The following is a 25,511-nucleotide window of genomic DNA, read 5'->3' on the forward strand; positions in this document are numbered from 1 at the left end:
TTACACCAGGAACGCACAATCCCCCCATCAGTGCTCAGACTGTCCGCAATAGGCTGAGAGAGGCTTGACTGAGGACTTGTAGGCCTGTTGTAAGGCAGGCTCTTCAACTGACGAGTCACGGTTTTGTCTCACCAGGGGTGATAGTCGGATTCGCGTGTATTTTCGAAGGAATGAGCATTGCACCGAGGCCTGTACTCTGGAGCGGGATCGATTTGGAGGTGGAGGGTTCGTCATAGTCTGGGGCGGTGTGTCACAGCATCATCGGACTGAGCTTGTTGTCATTGCAGGTAATCTTAACGCTGTGCGTTACAGGGAAGACATCCTCCTCCCTCATGTGGTACCCTTCCTGCAGGCTCATCCTGACATGACCCTCCAGCATGACAATGCCACCAGCAATACTGCTCGTTCTGTGCATGATTTCCTGCAAGACAGGAATGTCAGTGTTCTGCCGTGGCCAGCGAAAAGCCCCGATCTCAATCCCATTGAGCATGTCTGGGACCCGTTGGATCGGAGGGTGAGGGCTAGGGCCATTCCGCCCAAAAATGTCTGGGAACTTGCAGGTGCCTTGGTGGAATAGTGGGGTAACATCTCACAGCAAGAACTGGCAAATCTGGTGCAGTCCATGAGGAGGAGATGCACTGCAGTACTTAATGCAGCTGGTGGCCACACCAGATACTGACTGTTACTTTTGATTTTGACCCCCCCCTTTGTTCAGGGACACATTATTCCATTTCTGTTAGTCACATGTCTGTGGAACTTGTTCAGTTTATGTCTCAGTTGTTGAATCTTGTTACGTTCATATAAATATTTACACGTGTTAAGTTTGCTGAAAATAAACCCAGTTGACAGTGAGAGGACGTTTAGTTACTGGAGGGAGTCTCCACTCTCTCTCGGTATGGAATCTTCCTGCTGCACCGGTGACCCGGGACAGAATCCTGCCGGTAGTATTCTAGTTCTAGAACCATGAGAGAATCTGTCCCAGATGTAACACCCTATCCCCTGCGTCTGCCTCCTAGCCCACAGGGCTGTGGTCTAAAGTAGTGCACTAGAAAGGGAGGTTGAACTCTGGACAGGTTCCTGTGTTGTCCCCTGTCAGTCCATGTGGTGAAACTCCCCCCTCATCAACAGTCACGGTGTTCAATGGACGACAAAGGGGAGGTTGAACTCCGGGTGGGTCCAGTGTTAACCCTGTCATCCATGTGGTGATTTTTAAAGTCTAAAATATAAAATATCTAACTGCCTCTATGCTGTATGAGCCCTTATGCTGAGTCTCAGAATGGGTCCTAAATGGCCCCCTATTCCCTCTGTAGTGCCCTCTATTCCCTCTGTAGTGCCCCCTATTCCCTCTGTAGTGCCCCCTATTCCCTCTGTAGTGCCCTCTATTCCCTCTGTAGTGTCCCCTATTCCCTCTGTAGTGCCCCCTATTCCCTCTGTAGTGCCCTCTATTCCCTCTGTAGTGCCCTCTATTCCCTCTGTAGTGCCTTCTATTCCCTCTGTAGTGCCCTCTATTCCCTCTGTAGTGTCCCCAGGGGTAGTGCTCTACATGGGGGAATAGGGGTCCATTTGGAACACAGTCTGAGACTGATGCCCCAGTGTGTGTTAACTCTGTACTGAGTCCTGGTGCGTTGAACGTAACCTTGCTAAATGTTCCTAAACGTTGCTCGGTGCTGAACGTTCTTGATCGTTTTATAACCCTGCTAAATGTTCCTGAACATTATAACTCTGCTGAACCTGAACGTAGCTTTGTGCTGAATGTCCTGAACGTTATAACTCTGCTGAATCTGAACGTAGCTCTGTGTTGAATGTCTGGAACGTTGCTTCATGCTGAACGTTCCTGAACGTTATAACTCTGCTCAACGTTCCTGAACGTTATAAATCTTCTCAACGTTCCTGAACATTATAACTCTGCTGAACGTTCCTGAACGTTATAACTCTACTGAACGTTCCTGAGCGTTATAACTCTGCTGAACGTTCCTGAACGTTATAACTCTGATGAACGTTTCTGAGCGTTATAACTCTGCTGAACGTCCCTGATTGTTATAACTTTGCTCAATGTTCTTGAAAGTTCTAACGCTGCTGAACGTTATAACCCTGCTGAACTTTCCTGAACGTTGCTCCGTGCTGAACACAGCCCAGTCTTCCTCCTGCTGCAGTGTATTCTCTTGTTGTCATGTCAACCCCCCTTAACCCCTGACCCTGCTATGTCTGTTGAGCACTCTTCTTTCCTCTTCATCTTTCTGTGCCTTGGCTGTGTTTTATCTGCTATAAATTATAAAGTCTTTGTTTTTATTTTAAAGTCATGTGATTTTCCCATACAGTATAACTCTAACCCATACAATGTAGCCCTGACCCATACAACGTAACTCTAACCCATACAATGTAGCCCTGACCCATACAATGTAACTCTAACCCACACAATATAACTCTAGCCCATACAATGTAGCTCTGACCCATACATTGTAACCCTGACCCATACAACGTAGCTCTAACCCATACAATGTAACTCTAACCCATACAATGTTCCCCTGACCCATACAATGTAACTCTAACCCATACAATGTAACTCTAACCCATACAATGTAGCCCTGACCCATACAATGTAACTCTAACCCATACAATGTAGCCCTGACCCATACAATTTAACTCTAACTCATACAATGTAGCCCTGACCCATACAATGTAACTCTAACCCATACAATGTAGCACTGACCCATACAATGTAACTCTAACCCATACAATGTAGCCCTGACCCATACGATGTAACTCTAACCCATACAATGTAGCCCTGACCCATACGATGTAACTCTAACCCATACAATGTAGCCCTGACCCCGTAAAGCCGATATAGTATCCGGAGTAGTGATATGATATAGAATCCATACGTCCTGATCCATAAAGGAGTCATCCTGTTTTCCTCACGTTAATGATGATGACGATCCTGATTAATAACTATATTGACATGTATTTTTCTGCTCTTTGGGAAGAAAAGGTTTTAAAGTGTGGCTGTGAATAAATGAGGAGTGAAGATGGTGGGAGGTTGAGCTGATGTCGTTGAGGTTATGCTTGGTTAAATAAAGTAGCGGTTGATTTGAGGTTGTAATATGTTGTATGGGATCTGCTGTGTTGAGGTTATGGTTGGTTAAATAAAGTAGTGGTTGATTTGAGGTTGTAATATGTTGTATGGGATCTGCTGTGTTGAGGTTATGGTTGGTTAAATAAAGTAGTGGTTGATTTGAGGTTGTAATATGGCTGTGTTGGGATCGGCTGTGTTGATCCGTTGCTGTACAGATGTGCTCGGAATAAATGTTTTATTAAACCCTCATGTCTCCTATCTCTTTATTAAACCCTCATGTCTCCTATCTCTTTATTAAACCCTCATGTCTCCTATCTCTTTATTAAACCCTCATGTCTCCTATCTCTTTATTAAACCCTCATGTCTCCTATCTCTTTATTAAACCCTCATGTCTCCAATCTCTTTATTAAACCCTCATGTCTCCAATCTCTTTATTAAACCCTCATGTCTCCAATCTCTTTATTAAACCCTCATGTCTCCAATCTCTTTATTAAACCCTCATGTCTCCAATCTCTTTATTAAACCCTCATGTCTCCAATCTCTTTATTAAACCCTCATGTCTCCATGTCTCCTATCTCTTTATTAAACCCTCATGTCTCCATGTCTCCTATCTCTTTATTAAACCCTCATGTCTCCATGTCTCCTATCTCTTTATTAAACCCTCATGTCTCCAATCTCTTTATTAAACCCTCATGTCTCCATGTCTCAAATCTCTTAATTAAACCCTCATGTTTCCATGTCTCCTATCTCTTTATTAAACCCTCATGTCTCCTATCTCTTTATTAAACCCTCATGTCTCCATGTCTCCTATCTCTTTATTAAACCCTCATGTCTCCTATCTCTTTATTAAACCCTCATGTCTCCATGTCTCCTATCTCTTTATTAAACCCTCATGTCTCCATGTCTCCTATCTCTTTATTAAACCCTCATGTCTCCAATCTCTTTATTAAACCCTCATGTTTCCATGTCTCCTCTCTCTTTATTAAACCCTCATGTCTCCTATCTCTTTATTAAACCCTCATGTCTCCTATCTCTTTATTAAACCCTCATGTCTCCTATCTCTTTATTAAACCCTCATGTCTCCATGTCTCCTATCTCTTTATTAAACCCTCATGTCTCCTATCTCTTTATTAAACCCTCATGTCTCCATGTCTCCTCTCTCTTTATTAAACCCTCATGTCTCCATGTCTCCTATCTCTTTATTAAACCCTCATGTCTCCTATCTCTTTATTAAACCCTCATGTCTCCATGTCTCCTATCTCTTTATTAAACCCTCATGTCTCCATGTCTCCTATCTCTTTATTAAACCCTCATGTCTCCACTCTCTTTATTAAACCCTCATGTCTCCATGTCTCCTATCTCTTTATTAAACCCTCATGTCTCCATGTCTCCTCTCTCTTTATTAAACCCTCATGTCTCCATGTCTCCTATCTCTTTATTAAACCCTCATGTCTCCTATCTCTTTATTAAACCCTCATGTCTCCATGTCTCCAATCTCTTTATTAAACCCTCATGTCTCCTATCTCTTTATTAAACCCTCATGTCTCCTATCTCTTTATTAAACCCTCATGTCTCCAATCTCTTTATTAAACCCTCATGTCTCCTCTCTCTTTATTAAACCCTCATGTCTCCATGTCTCCAATCTCTTTATTAAACCCTCATGTCTCCTCTCTCTTTATTAAACCCTCATGTCTCCATGTCTCCTCTCTCTTTATTAAACCCTCATGTCTCCTCTCTCTTTATTAAACCCTCATGTCTCCATGTCTTCTATCTCTTTATTAAACCCTCATGTCTCCATGTCTCCAATCTCTTTATTAAACCCTCATGTTTCCATGTCTCCTATCTCTTTATTAAACCCTCATGTCTCATATCTCTTTATTAAACCCTCATGTCTCCATGTCTCCTATCTCTTTATTAAACCCTCATGTTTCCATGTCTCCTATCTCTTTATTAAACCCTCATGTCTCCATGTCTCCTATCTCTTTATTAAACCCTCATGTCTCATATCTCTTTATTAAACCCTCATGTCTCATATCTCTTTATTAAACCCTCATGTTTCCATGTCTCCTATCTCTTTATTAAACCCTCATGTCTCCTATCTCTTTATTAAACCCTCATGTCTCCTCTCTCTTTATTAAACCCTCATGTCTCCTATCTCTTTATTAAACCCTCATGTTTCCATGTCTCCTATCTCTTTATTAAACCCTCATGTCTCATATCTCTTTATTAAACCCTCATGTTTCCATGTCTCCTCTCTCTTTATTAAACCCTCATGTCTCCTCTCTCTTTATTAAACCCTCATGTCTCCATGTCTCCAATCTCTTTATTAAACCCTCATGTCTCCTATCTCTTTATTAAACCCTCATGTCTCCATGTCTCCTATCTCTTTATTAAACCCTCATGTCTCCTATCTCTTTATTAAACCCTCATGTCTCCTATCTCTTTATTAAACCCTCATGTCTCCTATCTCTTTATTAAACCCTCATGTCTCCTATCTCTTTATTCAACCCTCCGGGTAGCCATTTGATTAATTGTTCATCAGTCTTATGGCGAAGCTTTTAAGGAGCCTTTTGGACTTGGTACCGCTTGGTTACAGATGCATAAAAACAACATGCTCAATAGGTGACATGTCTGGTCATGGGGGAACTGGAACACGCTCTCCTACATGTCGATCCAGAGCATCCCAAACATGCTCAATAGGAAGTAGAGCATATTCATCTTCCAGGAATTGTGTCCAGATCCTTGAAACATGGAGGATGAAAGGCACGTGAACGGGCCTCAGGATCTCAACATTTTGTATTATTTTTATTTCATTGAACAAGTCAGTTAAGAACAAATTATTATTTATAATGACGGCACGACACCGAGCAAAACCTGACAACGTTGGGCCAATTGTGCTCCGCCCTTATGGGACTTCCAATCACGGCCGGTTGTGATACAGCCTGGATTCAAACCTGGGTGTCTGTAGTGACGCCTCTAGTACTGAGATGCAGTGCCTTAGACCGCTGTGGCACTCGGTAGCCGAGTGCTGCAGAGATGGTTGTCCTTCTGGTAGGTTCTCCCATCTCCACAGAGGAACTTGAGAGCTCTGTCATCTGGTTCTTAGTCACCTCCCTGACCAAAGCCCTTCTCCATCGATTGCTCAGTTTGGCCGGGCAACCAGCTCTAGGAAGAGTCTTGGTGGTTCCAAACTTCTTCCATTTAATAATGATGGAGGCCACTGTGTTCTCGGGGACCTTCAATACTGCAGAAATGTTTTGGTACCCTTCCCCAGATCTGTGCCTCGACACAATCCTGTCTCGGAGCTCTACGAATAATTCCTTCAACCTCATGGCTCTGACATGCACTGTCAACTGTGGGACCTTATATTGACAGGTGTGTGTCTTTCTAAATCATGTCCAACCAATTGAATTTAGCACCGGTGGACTCCAATCAAGTTGTAGGAACATCTCAAGGATGATCAATAGAAACAGGATGCACCTGAACTCAATTTCGATTCTCATAGCAAAGGGTCTGAATACTTATGTAAATAAGGTTTTTCTGTTAAAATGTTTTACTAAATTTGCTAAATGTTCTAAAACCTTGTTTTCTCTTTGTCATTATGGGGTATTGTGATGTCATTAAGGGGTATTGTGATGTCATTATGGGGTATTGTGATGTCATTATCTAGTATTGTGATGTCATTATGGGGTATTGTGATGTCATTATGGGGTATTGTGATGTCATTATGGGGTATTATGATGTCATTATAGGGTATTGGGATGTCATTATGGGGTATTGGGATGTCATTATGGGGTATTGTGATGTCATTATGGGGTATTGTGATGTCATTACGGGGTATTGTGTGTAGATTGATGAGGATTTTTATTTATTTAATACATTTTAGAATAAGGCTGTAACGTAACAAAATGTGGAAAAAGTCGCGGGGTCTGAATACTTTCCGAAGGCTCTGTACATGTACAAATGACCTTGACTAACCTTTACCTCTGCACATTGACTCTGGGTAACCCCAGTATACAGGGCTCCCGAGTGGTACTGTGGTCTAAGACACTGCATCTCACCGCAGTGATACTTCTTGGTCTGAACTACCTGGTTTAGATCCAGGCTGTATCACATCTGGCCGGGAGTCCCACAGGGCGGCCCACAATTGGCCCAGCGTCATTATAAGAATTTGTTCTTAACTGACTTGCCTGGTTAAATAAATGTAGCCTCCTTACTACCTGGTACCGGTAGCCCCTGAATACAGCCTTGTTATTGTTCCTTAATTACATTTTTTACTTTAGTTTATATTTTCTTAAAACTGCATTGTTGGTTATGGGCTTGTAAGTAGCATTTCACGGTGAGGTTCTACACCAGCTGTGTTCAGCGCATGTGACAAATAAAATGAGTTGTGTTCTGTATTCCCAGTCATGTGAAATCCATAGATTAAGTCCTAATGTATTCCCAGTCATGTGAAATCCATAGATCAGGGCCTAATGTATTCCCAGTCATGTTAAATCCATAGATCAGGTCCTAATGTATTCCCAGTCATGTGAAATCCATAGATCAGGGCCTAATGAAAAATGAGTTGTGTTCTGTATTCCCAGTCATGTGAAATCCATAGATTAAGTCATAATGTATTCCCAGTCATGTTAAATCCATAGATCAGGACCTAATGTATTCCCAGTCATGTGAAATCCATAGATCAGGACCTAATGAAAAATGAGTTGTGTTCTGTATTCCCAGTCATGTGAAATCCATAGATTAAGTCCTAATGTATTCCCAGTCATGTTAAATCCATAGATTAAGTCCTAATGTATTCCCAGTCATGTTAAATCCATAGATTAAGTCCTAATGTATTCCCAGTCATGTTAAATCCATAGATTAAGTCCTAATGTATTCCCAGTCATGTTAAATCCATAGATCAGGGCCTAATGTATTCCCAGTCATGTTAAATCCATAGATCAGGGCCTAATGAAAAATGAGTTGTGTTCTGTATTCCCAGTCATGTTAAATCCATAGATTAAGTCCTAATGTATTCCCAGTCATGTTAAATCCATAGATCAGGGCCTAATGAAAAATGAGTTGTGTTCTGTATTCCCAGTCATGTGAAATCCATAGATTAAGTCCTAATGAAAAATGAGTTGTGTTCTGTATTCCCAGTCATGTTAAATCCATAGATCAAGGCCTAATGTATTCCCAGTCATGTTAAATCCATAGATCAGGACCTAATGTATTCCCAGTCATGTTAAATCCATAGATTAAGTCCTAATGTATTCCCAGTCATGTTAAATCCATAGATCAGGACCTAATGTATTCCCAGTCATGTTAAATCCATAGATCAAGGCCTAATGAATTTATTTGAATTGACTGATTTCCTTATGAACTGTAACTCAGTCAAATCTTTGGAATTGTTGCATGTTAATTGCATATTGTTTGTTCAGTGTAGTTAACCATTGAAATGGGTATTTTGAGCTGCCTCTGTAAAACGTACAGAATATGGTGCCGTTTGGCGTACAAACTGTCCGGTCTGTTTGACCTACTTCCTTCCCGTCTGATATTTGAAAGGTAAATAGCAGCTTGTTGACGTCATGGCGGGATGAGAGTCGGTCTTTCAGCCTGTTCAGGTTTCACTCCACTCCAGCCAGTCGCTTCATTTGCCTGATGGGATTTCCATACAGGTGCTCCCCCCCTCCCTCCCTCCTCCTCCGTGTTTGACTACCAAACATAGCGGCGCCACTGATCTCTCCCAGGGAAAACAGGGGTCTGACAGAAGACAGGAGGAGAGAGGGAGAAAGGGAGTGTCTGATAGAGGAGGAGGATAGAGGGAGAAAGGGAGTGTCTGATAGAGGAGGAGGATAGAGGGAGAAAGGGAGTGTCTGATAGAGGAGGAGGATAGAGGGAGAAAGGGAGTGTCTGATAGAGGAGGAGGATAGAGGGAGAAAGGGAGTGTCTGATGGAGGAGGATAAAGGGAGAAAGGGAGTGTCTGATAGAGAAGGAGGATAGAGGGAGAAAGGGAGTGTCTGATAGAGGGAGAAAGGGAGTGTCTGATAGAGGAGGATAGAGGGAGAAAGGGAGTGTCTGATAGAGGAGGAGGATAGAGGGAGAAAGGGAGTGTCTGATAGAGGAGGAGGATAGAGGGAGAAAGGGAGTGTCTGATAGAGGAGGAGGATAGAGGGAGAAAGGGAGTGTCTGATAGAGGAGGATAGAGGGAGAAAGGGAGTGTCTGATAGAGGAGGAGGATAGAGGGAGAAAGGGAGTGTCTGATAGAGGAGGATGATAGAGGGAGAAAGGGAGTGTCTGATAGAGGAGGAGGATAGAGGGAGAAAGGGAGTGTCTGATAGAGGAGGATGATAGAGGGAGAAAGGGAGTGTCTGATAGAGGAGGAGGATAGAGGGAGAAAGGGAGTGTCTGATAGAGGAGGAGGATAGAGGGAGAAAGGGAGTGTCTGATAGAGGAGGATGATAGAGGGAGAAAGGGAGTGTCTGATAGAGGAGGAGGATAGAGGGAGAAAGGGAGTGTCTGATAGAGGAGGAGGATAGAGGGAGAAAGGGAGTGTCTGATACAGGAGGAGGATAGAGGGAGAAAGGGAGTGTCTGATAGAGGAGGAGGATAGAGGGAGAAAGGGAGTGTCTGATAGAGGATAGAGGGAGAAAGGGAGTGTCTGATAGAGGAGGAGGATAGAGAGAGTGAGGCAGTTCCACAGGCAGACGATAGAAGCAGATTGATCTCTCTCGCGCTGTAGTCGGTCCTGTCTACCGGGAGATGCTCAAGCGTTCCTGATTTTTCCGCTCTAACCACTGCTAATTCCCATTAGAGCTCGTTACCTCCACTGTACTGTTTTCTGTTTTCGGTAGTTTGAGGGGGGGTAAATCGCGTGTCGTCTGTCTGGGAACATAAGGCTAACCAGGGCTACAGATCATCTGGATCAGAACCTCACGACTAGAAGCACCAGGTCTCCGGTAAAACGGTAAGAAATACCACAGAATCCCCCCGCGCTCCTTCCGTGATGAATATGTTGATAGTCTAGTAGCAGCATCATTCGGTCTGTATATCATGTACATCGCTTTAGATAGGCCAGCTGTAATGTAAACATTGGCTATAGTGTACAAATTCATAAAAACATTTTTATTTTATTTTTTAGTCTTTAATATAAGGTTAAGCATTAGGGTTAAACAGTGGTTAGGGTGTAAAATCAAATTTGATGACTTTGTGGCGGTGCTTAGTGACCACTGCAGATCTGCCTCCAGAACAACATTCACAAGGGAAAACGCTAAGGCTATAGAGTAGCGGAAACGGTTATACCGTTTTATAACGTGTATTTATTGAGGGTTTTTAATCAGCATAATGCCATCTCTGGATATTGATGCCCTTTATAGTCTCTGGATAAACTCCCGAGGTTCAGCTGTTGTCTTTGTTGATCGAGATAATGTGTTATTTCAGGCAGGAGGAGATGATTGGTTTATTTAAATAGGGCAGATGAAAACACGGAGACAGCTGCATCACTCTAACGCTCTCTGGCTTTGTCTCGACATGAGCTTTTAAATTAAACGTTATCTGTAAAAACCGGGGGATTTAACGTTGTGTTCTCTGTAAAAACCGGGGGGGTTTACCGGAACTGAAGAACAGAACGACTTGTTTTCTTCCGTCAAAACGGGAGCTAGTGATGATGAGCGCGGAGACCAGGAGAACAGAGAATCAGTGACGTCTATAATAATTTTACACTATATATATTTTTTTTTATAAATAAACACAATCATAGACTTATATAAATATATAAGTACATTTAAATAAGGAGTAAACTGTATTCGTAATAAGTGTTGATGGATATAAATACATGACCACATTTAATCATTAAAGTATACTGTATTCGTGTTGAATGTCTATATGTATAAATGATCATAGCTGAGCTATATAATATATCTATGTTACTCTATATCTATATATCTATGTTACTCTATATCTATATAATATATCTATGTTACTCAATATCTATATAATATATCGATGTTACTCTATATCTATATAATATATCTATGTTACTCTATATCTATATATCTATGTTACTCTATATCTATATAATATATCTATGTTACTCAATATATATATAATATATCGATGTTACTCTATATCTATATAATATATCTATGTTACTCTATATCTATATATCTATGTTACTCTATATCTATATAATATATCGATGTTACTCTATATCTATATAATATATCTATGTTACTCTATATCTATATAATATATCTGTTACTCTATTTCTATATAATATATCTGTTACTGGTGGGGTGTGCAGCTAAATTACCTAAACAAAAAGGGACATGACCCAGTTATTCAGAGTCTCTCTCTCTCTCACACACACACACGGTATTCTGGTCATACAGCAGACTATGTATAGATATGTCTGGTAGGAGAGTGTAGATATGTCTGGTAGGAGAGTGTAGAAATGTCTGGTAGGAGAGTGTAGATATGTCTGGAAGGAGAGTGTAGATATGTCTGGAAGGAGAGTGTATATATGTCTGGTAGGAGAGTGGAGATATGTCTGGTAGGAGAGTGTAGACATGTCTGGTAGGAGAGTGTAGACATGTCTGGTAGGAGAGTGTAGACTTGTCTGGTAGGAGAGTGTAGACATGTCTGGTAGGAGAGTGTAGACTTGTCTGGTAGGAGAGTGTAGACTATGTATAGATATGTCTGGTAGGAGAGTGTAGATATGTCTGGTAGCAAAGTGTAGACTATGTATAGATATGTCTGGTAGGAGAGTGTAGATATGTCTGGTAGCAGAGTGTAGATATGTCTGGTAGGAGAGTGTAGACTATGTATAGTAGCAGAGTGTAGATATGTCTGGTAGCAGAGTGTAGATATGTCTGGTAGGAGAGTGTAGACTATGTATAGATATGTCTGGTAGCAAAGTGTAGACTATGTATAGATATGTCTGGTAGCAGAGTGAATGATGTAATGTGTGTATGATGTAATGTGTGTATGATGTAATGTGTGTATAATGTAATGTGTGTATGATGTAATGTGTGTATAATGTAATGTGTGTATGATGTAATGTGTGTATGATGTAATGTGTGTATGATGTAATGTGTATATGATGTAATGTGTGTATGATGTAATGTGTGTATAATGTAATGTGTATAATGTAATGTGTGTATGATGTAATGTGTGTACTATGTAATGTGTGTATGATGTAATGTGTGTATAATGTAATGTGTGTATAATGTAATGTGTGTATAATGTAATGTGTGTATGATGTAATGTGTGTATAATGTAATGTGTGTATGATGTAATGTGTGTATCATGTAATGTGTGTATAATGTGTATATGATGTAATGTGTGTATAATGTAATGTGTGTATGATGTAATGTGTGTATAATGTAATGTGTATATGATGTAATGTGTGTATAATGTAATGAGTGTATGATGTAATGTGTGTATGATGTAAAGTGTGTATGATGTAATGTGTGTATGATGTAATGTGTGTATGATGTAATGTGTGTATGATGTAATGTGTGTATAATGTAATGTGTGTATGATGTAATGTGTGTATAATGTAATGCGTGTATGATGTAATGTGTGTATAATGAGTGTATAACGTAATGTGTGTATAATGAGTGTATAACGTAATGTAATGTGTGTATAATGTAATGTGTGTGTGATGTAATGTGTATGATGTAATGTGTGTATGATGTAATGTGTGTATAATGTGATGTGTGTATGATGTAATGTGTGTATGATGTAATGTGTGTATAATGTCATGTGTGTATAATGTCATGTGTGTATAATGTCATGTGTGTATAATGTGTATATGATGTAATGTGTGTATGATGTAATGTGTGTATGATGTAATGTGTGTATCATGTAATGTGTGTATAATGTAATGTGTGTATAATGTAATGTGTGTATAATGTAATGTGTGTACTATGTAATGTGTGTATAATGTAATGTGTATAATGTAATGTGTGTGTAATGTGTGTATAATGTAATGTGTGTATCATGTAATGTGTGTACTATGTAATGTGTGTATAATGTGTATATGATGTAATGTGTGTATGATGTAATGTGTGTATGATGTAATGTGTGTATGATGTAATGTGTGTATAATGTCATGCGTGTATAATGTCATGTGTGTATAATGTGTATATGATGTAATGTGTGTTTGATGTAATGTGTGTATGATGTAATGTGTGTATGATGTAATGTGTGTATGATGTAATGTGTGTATAATGTAATGTGTGTATAATGTAATGTGTGTATGATGTAATGTGTGTATAATGTAATGTGTGTATGATGTAATGAGTGTATGATGTAATGTGTGTATGATGTAATGTGTGTATGATGTAATGTGTGTATGACGTAATGTGTGTATAATGTAATGTGTGTATGATGTAATGTGTGTATAATGTAATGCGTGTATGATGTAATGTGTGTATAATGAGTGTATAACGTAATGTGTGTATAATGAGTGTATAACGTAATGTAATGTGTGTATAATGTAATGTGTGTATGATGTAATGTGTGTATGATGTAATGTGTGTATGATGTAATGTGTGTATAATGTGATGTGTGTATGATGTAATGTGTGTATGATGTAATGTGTGTATGATGTAATGTGTGTATAATGTCATGTGTGTATAATGTCATGTGTGTATAATGTGTATATGATGTAATGTGTGTATGATGTAATGTGTGTATGATGTAATGTGTGTATGATGTAATGTGTGTATCATGTAATGTGTGTATCATGTAATGTGTGTATAATGTAATGTGTGTATCATGTAATGTGTGTATCATGTAATGTGTGTATCATGTAATGTGTGTATAATGTAATGTGTGTATAATGTAATGTGTGTACTATGTAATGTGTGTATAATGTAATGTGTGTGTAATGTGTGTATAATGTAATGTGTGTATCATGTAATGTGTGTATCATGTAATGTGTGTATAATGTAATGTGTGTACTATGTAATGTGTGTATAATGTAATGTGTGTATCATGTAATGTGTATATGATGTAATGTGTATATGATGTAATGTGTGTATGATGTAATGTGTGTATAATGTAATGTGTGTACTATGTAATGTGTGTACTATGTAATGTGTGTACTATGTAATGTGTGTATAATGTAATGTGTGTATTATGTCATGTGTATATAATGTAATGTGTGTATAATGTAATGTGTGTATTATGTAATGTGTGTACTATGTAATGTGTGTATCATGTAATGTGTGTATCATGTAATGTGTTTATGATGTAATGTGTATATGATGTAATGTGTGTATGATGTAATGTGTGTATTATGTAATGTGTGTATAATGCATTGTGTGTATAATGTAATGTGTGTATAATGTAATGTGTGTATTATGTAATGTGTGTACTATGTAATGTGTGTATTATGTAATGTGTGTATAATGTCATTAGTGTAGATGGAGGACTTGGATCTTCCCCAGATGAAGAGGGAGGTGGAGAGTCTTCAGTACCAGCTGGCCATCAACAGAGAGAAATCCTCCATCACGGTTACTGAGTAGGTAGTGTCCTTCAGGTCTCTATCCCAGTGTCCTTCTGGTCTCTATCCCAGTGTCCTTCAGGTCTCTATCCCAGTGTCCTTCTGGTCTCTACCTCAGTGTCCTTCTGGTCTCTATCCCAGTGTCCTTCTGGTCTCTATCCCAGTGTCCTTCTGGTCTCTACCTCAGTGTCCTTCTGGTCTCTATCACAGTGTCCTTCTGGTCTCTACCACAGTGTCCTTCTGGTCTCTATCCCAGTGTCCTTCTGGTCTCTATCCCAGTGTCCTTCAGGTCTCTATCCCAGTGTCCTTCTGGTCTCTATCCCAGTGTCCTTCTGGTCTCTATCCCAGTGTCCTTCTGGTCTCTATCCCAGTGTCCTTCTGGTCTCTATCCCAGTGTCCTTCTGGTCTCTATCCCAGTGTCCTTCTGGTCTCTATCCCAGTGTCCTTCTGGTCTCTATCCCAGTGTCCTTCAGGTCTCTATCCCAGTGTCCTTCTGGTCTCTATCCCAGTGTCCTTCTGGTCTCTATCCCAGTGTCCTTCTGGTCTCTACCCCAGTGTCCTTCTGGTCTCTACCCCAGTGTCCTTCTGGTCTCTACCCCAGTGTCCTTCTGGTCTCTATCTCAGTGTCCTTCTGGTCTCTGTCCTTCTGGTCTCTATCCCAGTGTCCTCTGGTATCTATCCCAGTGTCCTTCTGGTCTCTATCTCAGTGTCCTTCTGGTCTCTGTCCTTCTGGTCTCTATCCCAGTGTCCTCTGGTATCTTTCCCAGTGTCCTTCTGGTCTCTATCTCAGTGTCCTTCTGGTCTCTGTCCTTCTGGTCTCTATCCCAGTGTCCTCTGGTATCTATCCCAGTGTCCTTCTGGTCTCTATCCCAGTGTCCTTCTGGTCTCTATCCCAGTGGCCTTCTGGTCTCTCTCTCAGTGTCCTTCTGGTCTCTGTCCTTCTGGTCTCTGTCCTTCTGGTCTCTACCCCGGTGTCCTTCTGGTCTCTACCCCGGTGTCCTTCTGGTCTCTATCCCAGTGTCCTTCTGGTCTCTACCCCGGTGTCCTTCTGGTCTCTACCCCGGTGTCCTTCTGGTCTCTACCCCGGTGTCCTTCTGGTCTCTACCCCGGTGTCCTTCCGGTCTCTATCCCGGTGTCCTTCCGGTCTCTACCCCGGTGCCCTTCCGGTCTCTACCCCAGTGTCCTTCCGGTCTCTACCCCGGTGTCCTTCTGGTCTCTACCCCAGTGGCCTTCTGGTCTCTCTCTCAGTGTCCTTCTGGTCTCTGTCCTTCTGGTCTCTGTCCTTCTGGTCTCTACCCCGGTGTCCTTCTGGTCTCTACCCCGGTGTCCTTCTGGTCTCTATCCCAGTGTCCTTCTGGTCTCTACCCCGGTGTCCTTCTGGTCTCTACCCCGGTGTCCTTCTGGTCTCTACCCCGGTGTCCTTCTGGTCTCTACCCCGGTGTCCTTCCGGTCTCTATCCCGGTGCCCTTCCGGTCTCTACCCCGGTGCCCTTCCGGTCTCTACCCCAGTGTCCTTCCGGTCTCTACCCCGGTGTCCTTCTGGTCTCTACCCCAGTGGCCTTCTGGTCTCTCTCTCAGTGTCCTTCTGGTCTCTGTCCTTCTGGTCTCTGTCCTTCTGGTCTCTACCCCGGTGTCCTTCTGGTCTCTACCCCGGTGTCCTTCTGGTCTCTATCCCAGTGTCCTTCTGGTCTCTACCCCGGTGTCCTTCTGGTCTCTACCCCGGTGTCCTTCTGGTCTCTACCCCGGTGTCCTTCTGGTCTCTACCCCGGTGTCCTTCCGGTCTCTATCCCGGTGCCCTTCCGGTCTCTACCCCGGTGCCCTTCCGGTCTCTACCCCAGTGTCCTTCTGGTCTCTACCCCGGTGTCCTTCTGGTCTCTACCCCGGTGTCCTTCTGGTCTCTACCCCGGTGTCCTTCCGGTCTCTATCCCGGTGCCCTTCCGGTCTCTACCCCGGTGCCCTTCCGGTCTCTACCCCAGTGTCCTTCCGGTCTCTACCCCGGTGTCCTTCTGGTCTCTACCCCAGTGGCCTTCTGGTCTCTCTCTCAGTGTCCTTCTGGTCTCTGTCCTTCTGGTCTCTGTCCTTCTGGTCTCTACCCCGGTGTCCTTCTGGTCTCTACCCCGGTGTCCTTCTGGTCTCTATCCCAGTGTCCTTCTGGTCTCTACCCCGGTGTCCTTCTGGTCTCTACCCCGGTGTCCTTCTGGTCTCTACCCCGGTGTCCTTCTGGTCTCTACCCCGGTGTCCTTCCGGTCTCTATCCCGGTGCCCTTCCGGTCTCTACCCCGGTGCCCTTCCGGTCTCTACCCCAGTGTCCTTCCGGTCTCTACCCCGGTGTCCTTCCGGTCTCTATCCCGGTGTCCTTCCGGTCTCTACCCCGGTGCCCTTCCGGTCTCTACCCCGGTGCCCTTCCGGTCTCTACCCCGGTGCCCTTCCGGTCTCTACCCCGGTGCCCTTCCGGTCTCTTCCAGTCATAGTAGTATGATAGGTCTAGTGAAATGTGTTGTTTTACAGGGTCAGCCATAGTTGTATGTCCCTCCCTGGAAATCATTATGGTTAAGTGCCTTGCTCAAGGTCACATCAACATATTTTTCAGCTTGTCCGCGCCGGTATTCAAACCAGAAACCTTTCGTTGACTGGCCCAATGCTCTAACCACTAGGCTGTTGCACTTGCTCTTTGGTTGACATATTTAAAGCAGTCAGAAACATTGAAATGTCAATAGTTCGGAATGTTAGGTCAGGTTGTAAAACAAAAGTCTCATCTAGGATTCAATCTCGCAACCTTATCTAAGTCTAGGATTCAATCTAGCAACCTTGTCTACGTCCGGGATTCAATCTAGCGACCCTGTCTAAGTCCGGGATTCAATCTAGCGACCCTGTCTAAGTCCGGGATTCAAACTAGCGACCCTGTCTAAGTCCGGGATTCAAACTAGCGACCCTGTCTAAGTCCGGGATTCAAACTAGCGACCCTGTCTAAGTCCGGGATTAAAACTAACGACCCTGTCTAAGTCCGGGATTCAAACTAGCGACCCTGTCTAAGTCCGGGATTCAAACTAGCGACCCTGTCTAAGTCCGGGATTCAAACTAGCGACCCTGTCTAAGTCCGGGATTCAAACTAGCGACCCTGTCTAAGTCCGGGATTCAAACTAGCGACCCTGTCTAAGTCCGGGATTCAAACTAGCGACCCTGTCTAAGTCCGGGATTCAAACTAGCGACCCTGTCTAAGTCCGGGATTCAAACCCATCGTGGGTTTTTAAAGGTAAATGTTTCCGCGTTCGGGGAGATCCCATTCACGGTAAAATCTGTCGGCCCAATCAGAACCTTTAAATACACCTAGAACCTAAACCTGAGATCGGACTGAATGCCAGCCGGGTGGATCGAGGGGTGTGGTCTAACAGGGTGTGTGTGTTCTCTTGGCAGGCTGGTGAAATGGATCGAGGGGTGTGGTCTAACAGGGTGTGTGTGTTCTCTTGGCAGGCTGGTGAAATGGATCGAGGGGTGTGTGTGTGACGACCCATTCCTGAACCCAGAGCTGATGAGGGCCAACCCCTGGGTGGAGAAAGGCAAATGTGTGATCCTCTAACGGACACACACACGGATCCACACACACACACATTGAGACACACACACACGGATCCACACACACACACACACACACACTGAGACACACACACACACACACTGAGAGACACACACACACACACACTGAGAAACACACACCAGGTTATCCCGTCCTATTTATTTGTACATCCATGTCTATGGTTTTAGCTGCAAGTAGCCCCCTTCCTATGAGCAGCATGTCCTACATTGAAAGTAGCCCCCTTCCTATGAGCAGCATGTCCTACATTGAAAGTAGCCCCCTTCCTTCCTATGAGCAGCATGTCCTACATTGAAAGTAGACCCCTTCCTATGAGCAGCATGTCCTACATTGAAAGTAGCCCCCTTCCTTCCTATGAGCAGCATGTCCTACATTGAAAGTAGACCCCTTCCTATGAGCAGCATGTCCTACACTGAAAGTAGCCCCCTTCCTTCCTATGAGCAGCATGTCCTACATTGAAAGTAGATTTGCAGAGCTCATCTCATAGCTTTGTTAAGAGATATAAGTTTGTTGTTAAATAAATCACACTTTTAATTGGCTTTTTTCCCACTGTCAATCAGAATACACTGTTTTTATTGTCTTGTTTCCACTGTCAATCAGAATACACTGTTTTTATTGGCTTGTTTCCACTGTCAATCAGAATACACTGTTTTTATTGGCTTGTTTCCACTGTCAATCAGAATACACTGTTTTTATTGGCTTGTTTCCACTGTCAATCAAACATAATAAAGAGGTGGTTTGACAGATTGACTCGTGGTAATTTATATACTAACATTCTAACGTGTATGAGATGGAGTCTGTGTGTGTGTGTACGGTGTGTGTGTGTGTACGGTGTGTGTGAGTTATAGCAGTTCTCTGATGTAGATGTTGCGTCGCACGGCGTTGGACACTCCCTCGTTGAAGCGGAACCACACGTCACTGTTGCCAACCGCTGTCCCCATGGCAACCTCCACACACACTTCACCTAGTGACAGACAGACAGTTTACGGTTAAAACACACACAGATACATAGCCTCTACACATATGATCAATATTGGAATGGGAATAATGGGAATAATAATGCATTTTATTTTGTAAAGTGGTTCTCACATCTAACAACATGTTCAGTCCCCTCCTTGTCTGGAGAGAGACAGAGATACACATGAACCCTGACCTTTAACCCTCAGGTCTGGAGAGAGACAGAGATACACATGAACCCTGACCTTTAACCCTCAGGTCTGGAGAGAGACAGAGATACACATTAACCCTGACCTTTAACCCTCAGGTCTGGAGAGAGACAGAGATACACATTAACCCTGACCTTTAACCCTATGGTAAAGTGGTTCTCACATCGAACAACATGTTCAGTCCCCTCCTTGTCTGAAGGACAGGTGGATTAACAGGTTCATGTCAAGCCCTGTATGTTTTTCTTCATTAACCCTGACCTTTAACCCTCAGGTCTGGAGAGAGACAGAGATACACATGAACCCTGACCTTTAACCCTCAGGTCTGGAGAGAGACAGAGATACACATTAACCCTGACCTTTAACCCTATGGTAAAGTGGTTCTCACATCGAACATGTTCAGTCCCCTCCTTGTCTGAAGGACAGGTGGATTAACAGGTTCATGTCAAGCCCTGTATGTTTTTCTTCAAAAGTCTCATGGAATGTAGATCTACATTGAGCACCGCACATTGGCTGCTACTGTAGGCTGAATGATGTAACAGCTATTTCCGTGTTAAAATATTATGGGATGCATGTTGTTTTTGATGGTAGGCTACTCTAGTAGGCCTAGATTATGATCAAATAACCACAGTAGCCTACTTGGCCACTGTTAAAACTGTAGTGTTTACAGTAAAACTGTAACTGAAAGCAGGTACAGCCTCAGTGTTTACAGTAAAACTGTAACTGAAAGCAGGTACAGCCTCAGTGTTTACAGTAAAACTGTAACTGAAAGCAGGTACAGCCTCAGTGTTCACAGTAAAACTAACTGAAAGCAGGTACAGCCTCAGTGTTTACAGTAAAACTGTAACTGAAAGCAGGTACAGCCTCAGTGTTCACAGTAAAACTAACTGAAAGCAGGTACAGCCTCAGTGTTCACAGTAAAACTGTAACTTAGTGGGTACAGCCTCAGTGTTCACAGTAAAACTGTAACTTAGTGGGTACAGCCTCAGTGTTCACAGTAAAACTGTAACTTAAAGCGGGTACAGCCTCAGTGTTCACAGTAAAACTGTAACTTAAAGTGGGTAGAGCCTCAGTGTTCACAGTAAAACTGTAACTTAGTGGGTACAGCCTCAGTGTTCACAGTAAAACTGTAACTTAAAGCAGGTACAGCCTCAGTGTTCACAGTAAAACTGTAACTTAAAGTGGGTAGAGCCTCAGTGTTCACAGTAAAACTGTAACTTAAAGTGGGTAGAGCCTCAGTGTTCACAGTAAAACTGTAACTTAGTGGGTACAGCCTCAGTGTTCACAGTAAAACTGTAACTTAGTGGGTTCAGCCTCAGTGTTCACAGTAAAACTGTAACTTAGTGGGTTCAGCCTCAGTGTTCACAGTAAACTCACGCTGGAAGTTGAACAGAATTTTCACAACGTCAAGTTTGCTCTCAATAGACCTGAAATTTGCTCACTGCCGAGAAAATGTTTGAGGGAACATTGAACACAGTGAGGTTACCTGAGTCAGAGATGCTACGTTAGATGTAATGTTACCTGAGTCAGAGATGCTACGTTAGATGTAATGTTATCTGAGTCAGAGGTGCTACGTTAGATGTAATGTTACCTGAGTCAGAGATGCTACGTTAGTTGTAATGTTACCTGAGTCAGAGATGCTACGTTAGTTGTAATGTTACCTGAGTCAGAGATGCTACGTTAGATGTAATGTTACCTGAGTCAGAGATGCTACGTTAGATGTAATGTTACCTGAGTCAGAGATGCTACGTTAGTTGTAATGTTACCTGAGTCAGAGATGCTACGTTAGTTGTAATGTTACCTGAATCAGAGATGCTACGTTAGATGTAATGTTACCTGAGTCAGAGATGCTACGTTAGTTGTAATGTTACCTGAGTCAGAGATGCTACGTTAGATGTAATGTTACCTGAGTCAGAGATGCTACGTTAGATGTAATGTTACCTGTACATTCTTATGAACACACTGTAGTTACCTGTAGCGGAGACCACCTGTGGTTTCTTCTTGGGGGCGACGGCTCGGCCAAAGAAATCCACCTCCGGCTGAAACACAGACAATTAACCTGGTTTCAGAGTCTAATACACACCATCTGTCATTAACCTGGTTTCAGTCTAATACACACCATCTGTCATTAACCTGGTTTCAGTATAATACACACCATCTGTCATTAACCTGGTTTCAGAGTCTAATACACACCATCTGTCATTAACCTGGTTTCAGTCTAATACACACCATCTGTCATTAACCTGGTTTCAGAGTCTAATAGACACCATCTGTCATTAACCTGGTTTCAGTCTAATACACACCATCTGTCATTAACCTGGTTTCAGTCTAATACACACCATCTGTCATTAACCTGGTTTCAGTCTAATACACACCATCTGTCATTAACCTGGTTTCAGTCTAATAGACACCACCTGTCATTAACCTGGTTTCAGAGTCTAATACACACCACCTGTCATTAACCTGGTTTCAGTCTAATACACACCATCTGTCATTAACCTGGTTTCAGAGTCTAATACACACCATCTGTCGTTAACCTGGTTTCAGAATCTAATACACACCATCTGTCATTAACCTGGTTTCAGTCTAATACACACCATCTGTCATTAACCTGGTTTCAGTCTAATACACACCATCTGTCATTAACCTGTTTCAGTATAATACACACCATCTGTCATTAACCTGGTTTCAGAATCTAATACACACCATCTGTCATTAACCTGGTTTCAGTCTAATACACACCATCTGTCATTAACCTGGTTTCAGTCTAATACACACCATCTGTCATTAACCTGGTTTCAGAGTCTAATACACACCATCTGTCGTTAACCTGGTTTCAGAATCTAATACACACCATCTGTCATTAACTTGGTTTCAGTCTAATACACACCATCTGTAATTAACCTGGTTTCAGTCTAATACACACCGTCTGTCATTAACCTGGTTTCAGTCTAATACACACCATCTGTCATTAACCTGGTTTCAGTCTAATACACACCATCTGTCATTAACCTGGTTTCAGTCTAATACACACCATCTGTCATTAACCTGGTTTCAGTCTAATACACACCATCTGTCATTAACCTGGTTTCAGTATAATACACACCATATGTCATTAACCTGGTTTCAGAGTCTAATACACACCATCTGTCATTAACCTGGTTTCAGTCTAATACACACCATCTGTCATTAACCTGGTTTCAGAGTCTAATAGACACCATCTGTCATTAACCTGGTTTCAGTCTAATACACACCATCTGTCATTAACCTGGTTTCAGTATAATACACACCATATGTCATTAACCTGGTTTCAGAGTCTAATACACACCATCTGTCATTAACCTGGTTTCAGTCTAATACACACCATCTGTCATTAACCTGGTTTCAGAGTCTAATAGACACCATCTGTCATTAACCTGGTTTCAGTCTAATACACACCATCTGTCATTAACCTGGTTTCAGTCTAATACACACCATCTGTCATTAACCTGGTTTCAGTCTAATACACACCATCTGTCATTAACCTGGTTTCAGTCTAATAGACACCACCTGTCATTAACCTGGTTTCAGAGTCTATTACACACCACCTGTCATTAACCTGGTTTCAGTCTAATACACACCATCTGTCATTAACCTGGTTTCAGAGTCTAATACACACCATCTGTCGTTAACCTGGTTTCAGAATCTAATACACACCATCTGTCATTAACCTGGTTTCAGTCTAATACACACCATCTGTCATTAACCTGGTTTCAGTCTAATACACACCATCTGTCATTAACCTGTTTCAGTATAATACACACCATCTGTCATTAACCTGGTTTCAGAATCTAATACACACCATCTGTCATTAACCTGGTTTCAGTCTAATACACACCATCTGTCATTAACCTGGTTTCAGTCTAATACACACCATCTGTCATTAACCTGGTTTCAGAGTCTAATACACACCATCTGTCGTTAACCTGGTTTCAGAATCTAATACACACCATCTGTCATTAACTTGGTTTCAGTCTAATACACACCATCTGTAATTAACCTGGTTTCAGTCTAATACACACCGTCTGTCATTAACCTGGTTTCAGTCTAATACACACCATCTGTCATTAACCTGGTTTCAGTCTAATACACACCATCTGTCATTAACCTGGTTTCAGTCTAATACACACCATCTGTCATTAACCTGGTTTCAGGGTATAATACACACCATCTGTCATTAACCTGATTTCAGTCTAATACACACCATTTGTAATTAACCTGGTTTCAGCCTAATACACACCATCTGTCATTAACCTGGTTTCAGCCTAATACACACCATCTGTCATTAACCTGGTTTCAGAGTCTAATACACACCATCTGTCGTTAACCTGGTTTCAGTCTAATACACACCATCTGTCATTAACCTGGTTTCAGTCTAATACACACCATCTGTCATTAACCTGTTTCAGTATAATACACACCATCTGTCATTAACCTGGTTTCAGTCTAATATACACCATCTGTCATTAACCTGGTTTCAGAGTCTAATACACACCATCTGTCGTTAACCTGGTTTCAGAATCTAATACACACCATCTGTCATTAACTTGGTTTCAGTCTAATACACACCATCTGTAATTAACCTGGTTTCAGTCTAATACACACCATCTGTCATTAACCTGGTTTCAGTCTAATACACACCATCTGTCATTAACCTGGTTTCAGTCTAATACACACCATCTGTCATTAACCTGGTTTCAGTCTAATACACACCATCTGTCATTAACCTGGTTTCAGGGTATAATACACACCATCTGTCATTAACCTGGTTTCAGTCTAATACACACCATTTGTAATTAACCTGGTTTCAGCCTAATACACACCATCTGTCATTAACCTGGTTTCAGCCTAATACACACCATCTGTCATTAACCTGGTTTCAGTCTAATACACACCATCTGTCATTAACCTGGTTTCAGTCTAATACACACCATCTGTCATTAACCTGGTTTCAGTCTAATACACACCATCTGTCATTAACCTGGTTTCAGAGTCTAATACACACCATCTGTCATTAACCTGGTTTCAGTCTAATACACACCATCTATCATTAACCTGGTTTCAGTCTAATACACACCATCTGTCATTAACCTGGTTTCAGTCTAATAGACACCATCTGTCATTAACCTGGTTTCAGTCTAATAGACACCATCTGTCATTAACCTGGTTTCAGTCTAATACACACCATCTGTCGTTAACCTGGTTTCAGAGTCTAATACACACCATCTGTCATTAACCTGGTTTCAGTCTAATACACACCATCTGTCATTAACCTGGTTTCAGTCTAATACACACCATCTGTCATTAACCTGGTTTCAGTCTAATACACACCGTCTGTCATTAACCTGGTTTCAGTCTAATACACACCATCTGTCATTAACCTGGTTTCAGTCTAATACACACCATCTGTCATTATACACACCATCTGTCATTAACCTGGTTTCAGTCTAATACACACCATCTGTCATTAACCTGGTTTCAGAGTCTAATACACACCATCTGTCGTTAACCTGGTTTCAGAATCTAATACACACCATCTGTCATTAACTTGGTTTCAGTCTAATACACACCATCTGTAATTAACCTGGTTTCAGTCTAATACACACCATCTGTCATTAACCTGGTTTCAGTCTAATACACACCATCTGTCATTAACCTGGTTTCAGTCTAATACACACCATCTGTCATTAACCTGGTTTCAGTCTAATACACACCATCTGTCATTAACCTGGTTTCAGGGTATAATACACACCATCTGTCATTAACCTGGTTTCAGTCTAATACACACCATTTGTAATTAACCTGGTTTCAGCCTAATACACACCATCTGTCATTAACCTGGTTTCAGCCTAATACACACCATCTGTCATTAACCTGGTTTCAGTCTAATACACACCATCTGTCATTAACCTGGTTTCAGTCTAATACACACCATCTGTCATTAACCTGGTTTCAGTCTAATACACACCATCTGTCATTAACCTGGTTTCAGAGTCTAATACACACCATCTGTCATTAACCTGGTTTCAGTCTAATACACACCATCTATCATTAACCTGGTTTCAGTCTAATACACACCATCTGTCATTAACCTGGTTTCAGTCTAATACACACCATCTGTCATTAACCTGGTTTCAGTCTAATAGACACC

General features: G+C 42.0%; 2 protein-coding genes and 1 long non-coding RNA gene across 6 annotated transcripts in view; 1 reads left to right on the forward strand and 2 right to left on the reverse strand.

Moving 5' to 3' along the window:
- Positions 1 to 9,683: 9,683 nt before the first annotated feature.
- LOC139394426 (guanine nucleotide-binding protein G(I)/G(S)/G(O) subunit gamma-13-like) lies at positions 9,684 to 18,908 on the forward strand. 2 transcript variants are annotated; one of them, XM_071142493.1, is made up of 3 exons: positions 9,684 to 10,023; positions 14,489 to 14,586; positions 18,038 to 18,908. In XM_071142493.1, exons 2-3 carry the CDS (start codon positions 14,489 to 14,491, stop codon positions 18,141 to 18,143), a joined length of 204 nt encoding a protein of 67 aa, XP_070998594.1. In that variant the 5' UTR covers positions 9,684 to 10,023; the 3' UTR covers positions 18,144 to 18,908. The 2 variants fall into 2 exon arrangements, with proteins under 2 accessions (XP_070998594.1, XP_070998593.1); XM_071142492.1 differs by having other exon boundaries at positions 9,685 to 10,023; positions 14,484 to 14,586.
- LOC139394425 (chromosome transmission fidelity protein 18 homolog) overlaps positions 18,698 to 25,511 on the reverse strand; it is a 79,196-nt gene continuing 72,382 nt past the window's right edge. Inside the window, exons 21-22 of one of the 3 annotated variants that reach the window (XM_071142488.1) lie at positions 21,294 to 21,360; positions 18,698 to 19,122 (exon numbers count right to left, since the gene is read on the reverse strand). In XM_071142488.1, coding sequence (XP_070998589.1) covers positions 19,001 to 19,122; positions 21,294 to 21,360 — 189 coding nt within the window. In that variant the 3' untranslated portion in view covers positions 18,698 to 19,000. The remainder of the gene's footprint in view (positions 19,123 to 21,293; positions 21,361 to 25,511) is intronic. The other 2 variants (XM_071142491.1, XR_011629822.1) reach the window with 2 other exon arrangements.
- On the reverse strand, positions 19,446 to 19,755 carry LOC139394427 (uncharacterized). Its single transcript, XR_011629823.1, has 2 exons — positions 19,681 to 19,755; positions 19,446 to 19,582 (listed from the first exon to the last, which is right to left on the reverse strand). It is a non-coding gene; the product is annotated as an uncharacterized lncRNA (long non-coding RNA).

The sequence above is a fragment of the Oncorhynchus clarkii genome, unplaced genomic scaffold (genome assembly GCF_045791955.1).
Source record: "Oncorhynchus clarkii lewisi isolate Uvic-CL-2024 unplaced genomic scaffold, UVic_Ocla_1.0 unplaced_contig_14094_pilon_pilon, whole genome shotgun sequence".
Classification (NCBI taxonomy): Eukaryota; Metazoa; Chordata; class Actinopteri; order Salmoniformes; family Salmonidae; genus Oncorhynchus; species Oncorhynchus clarkii.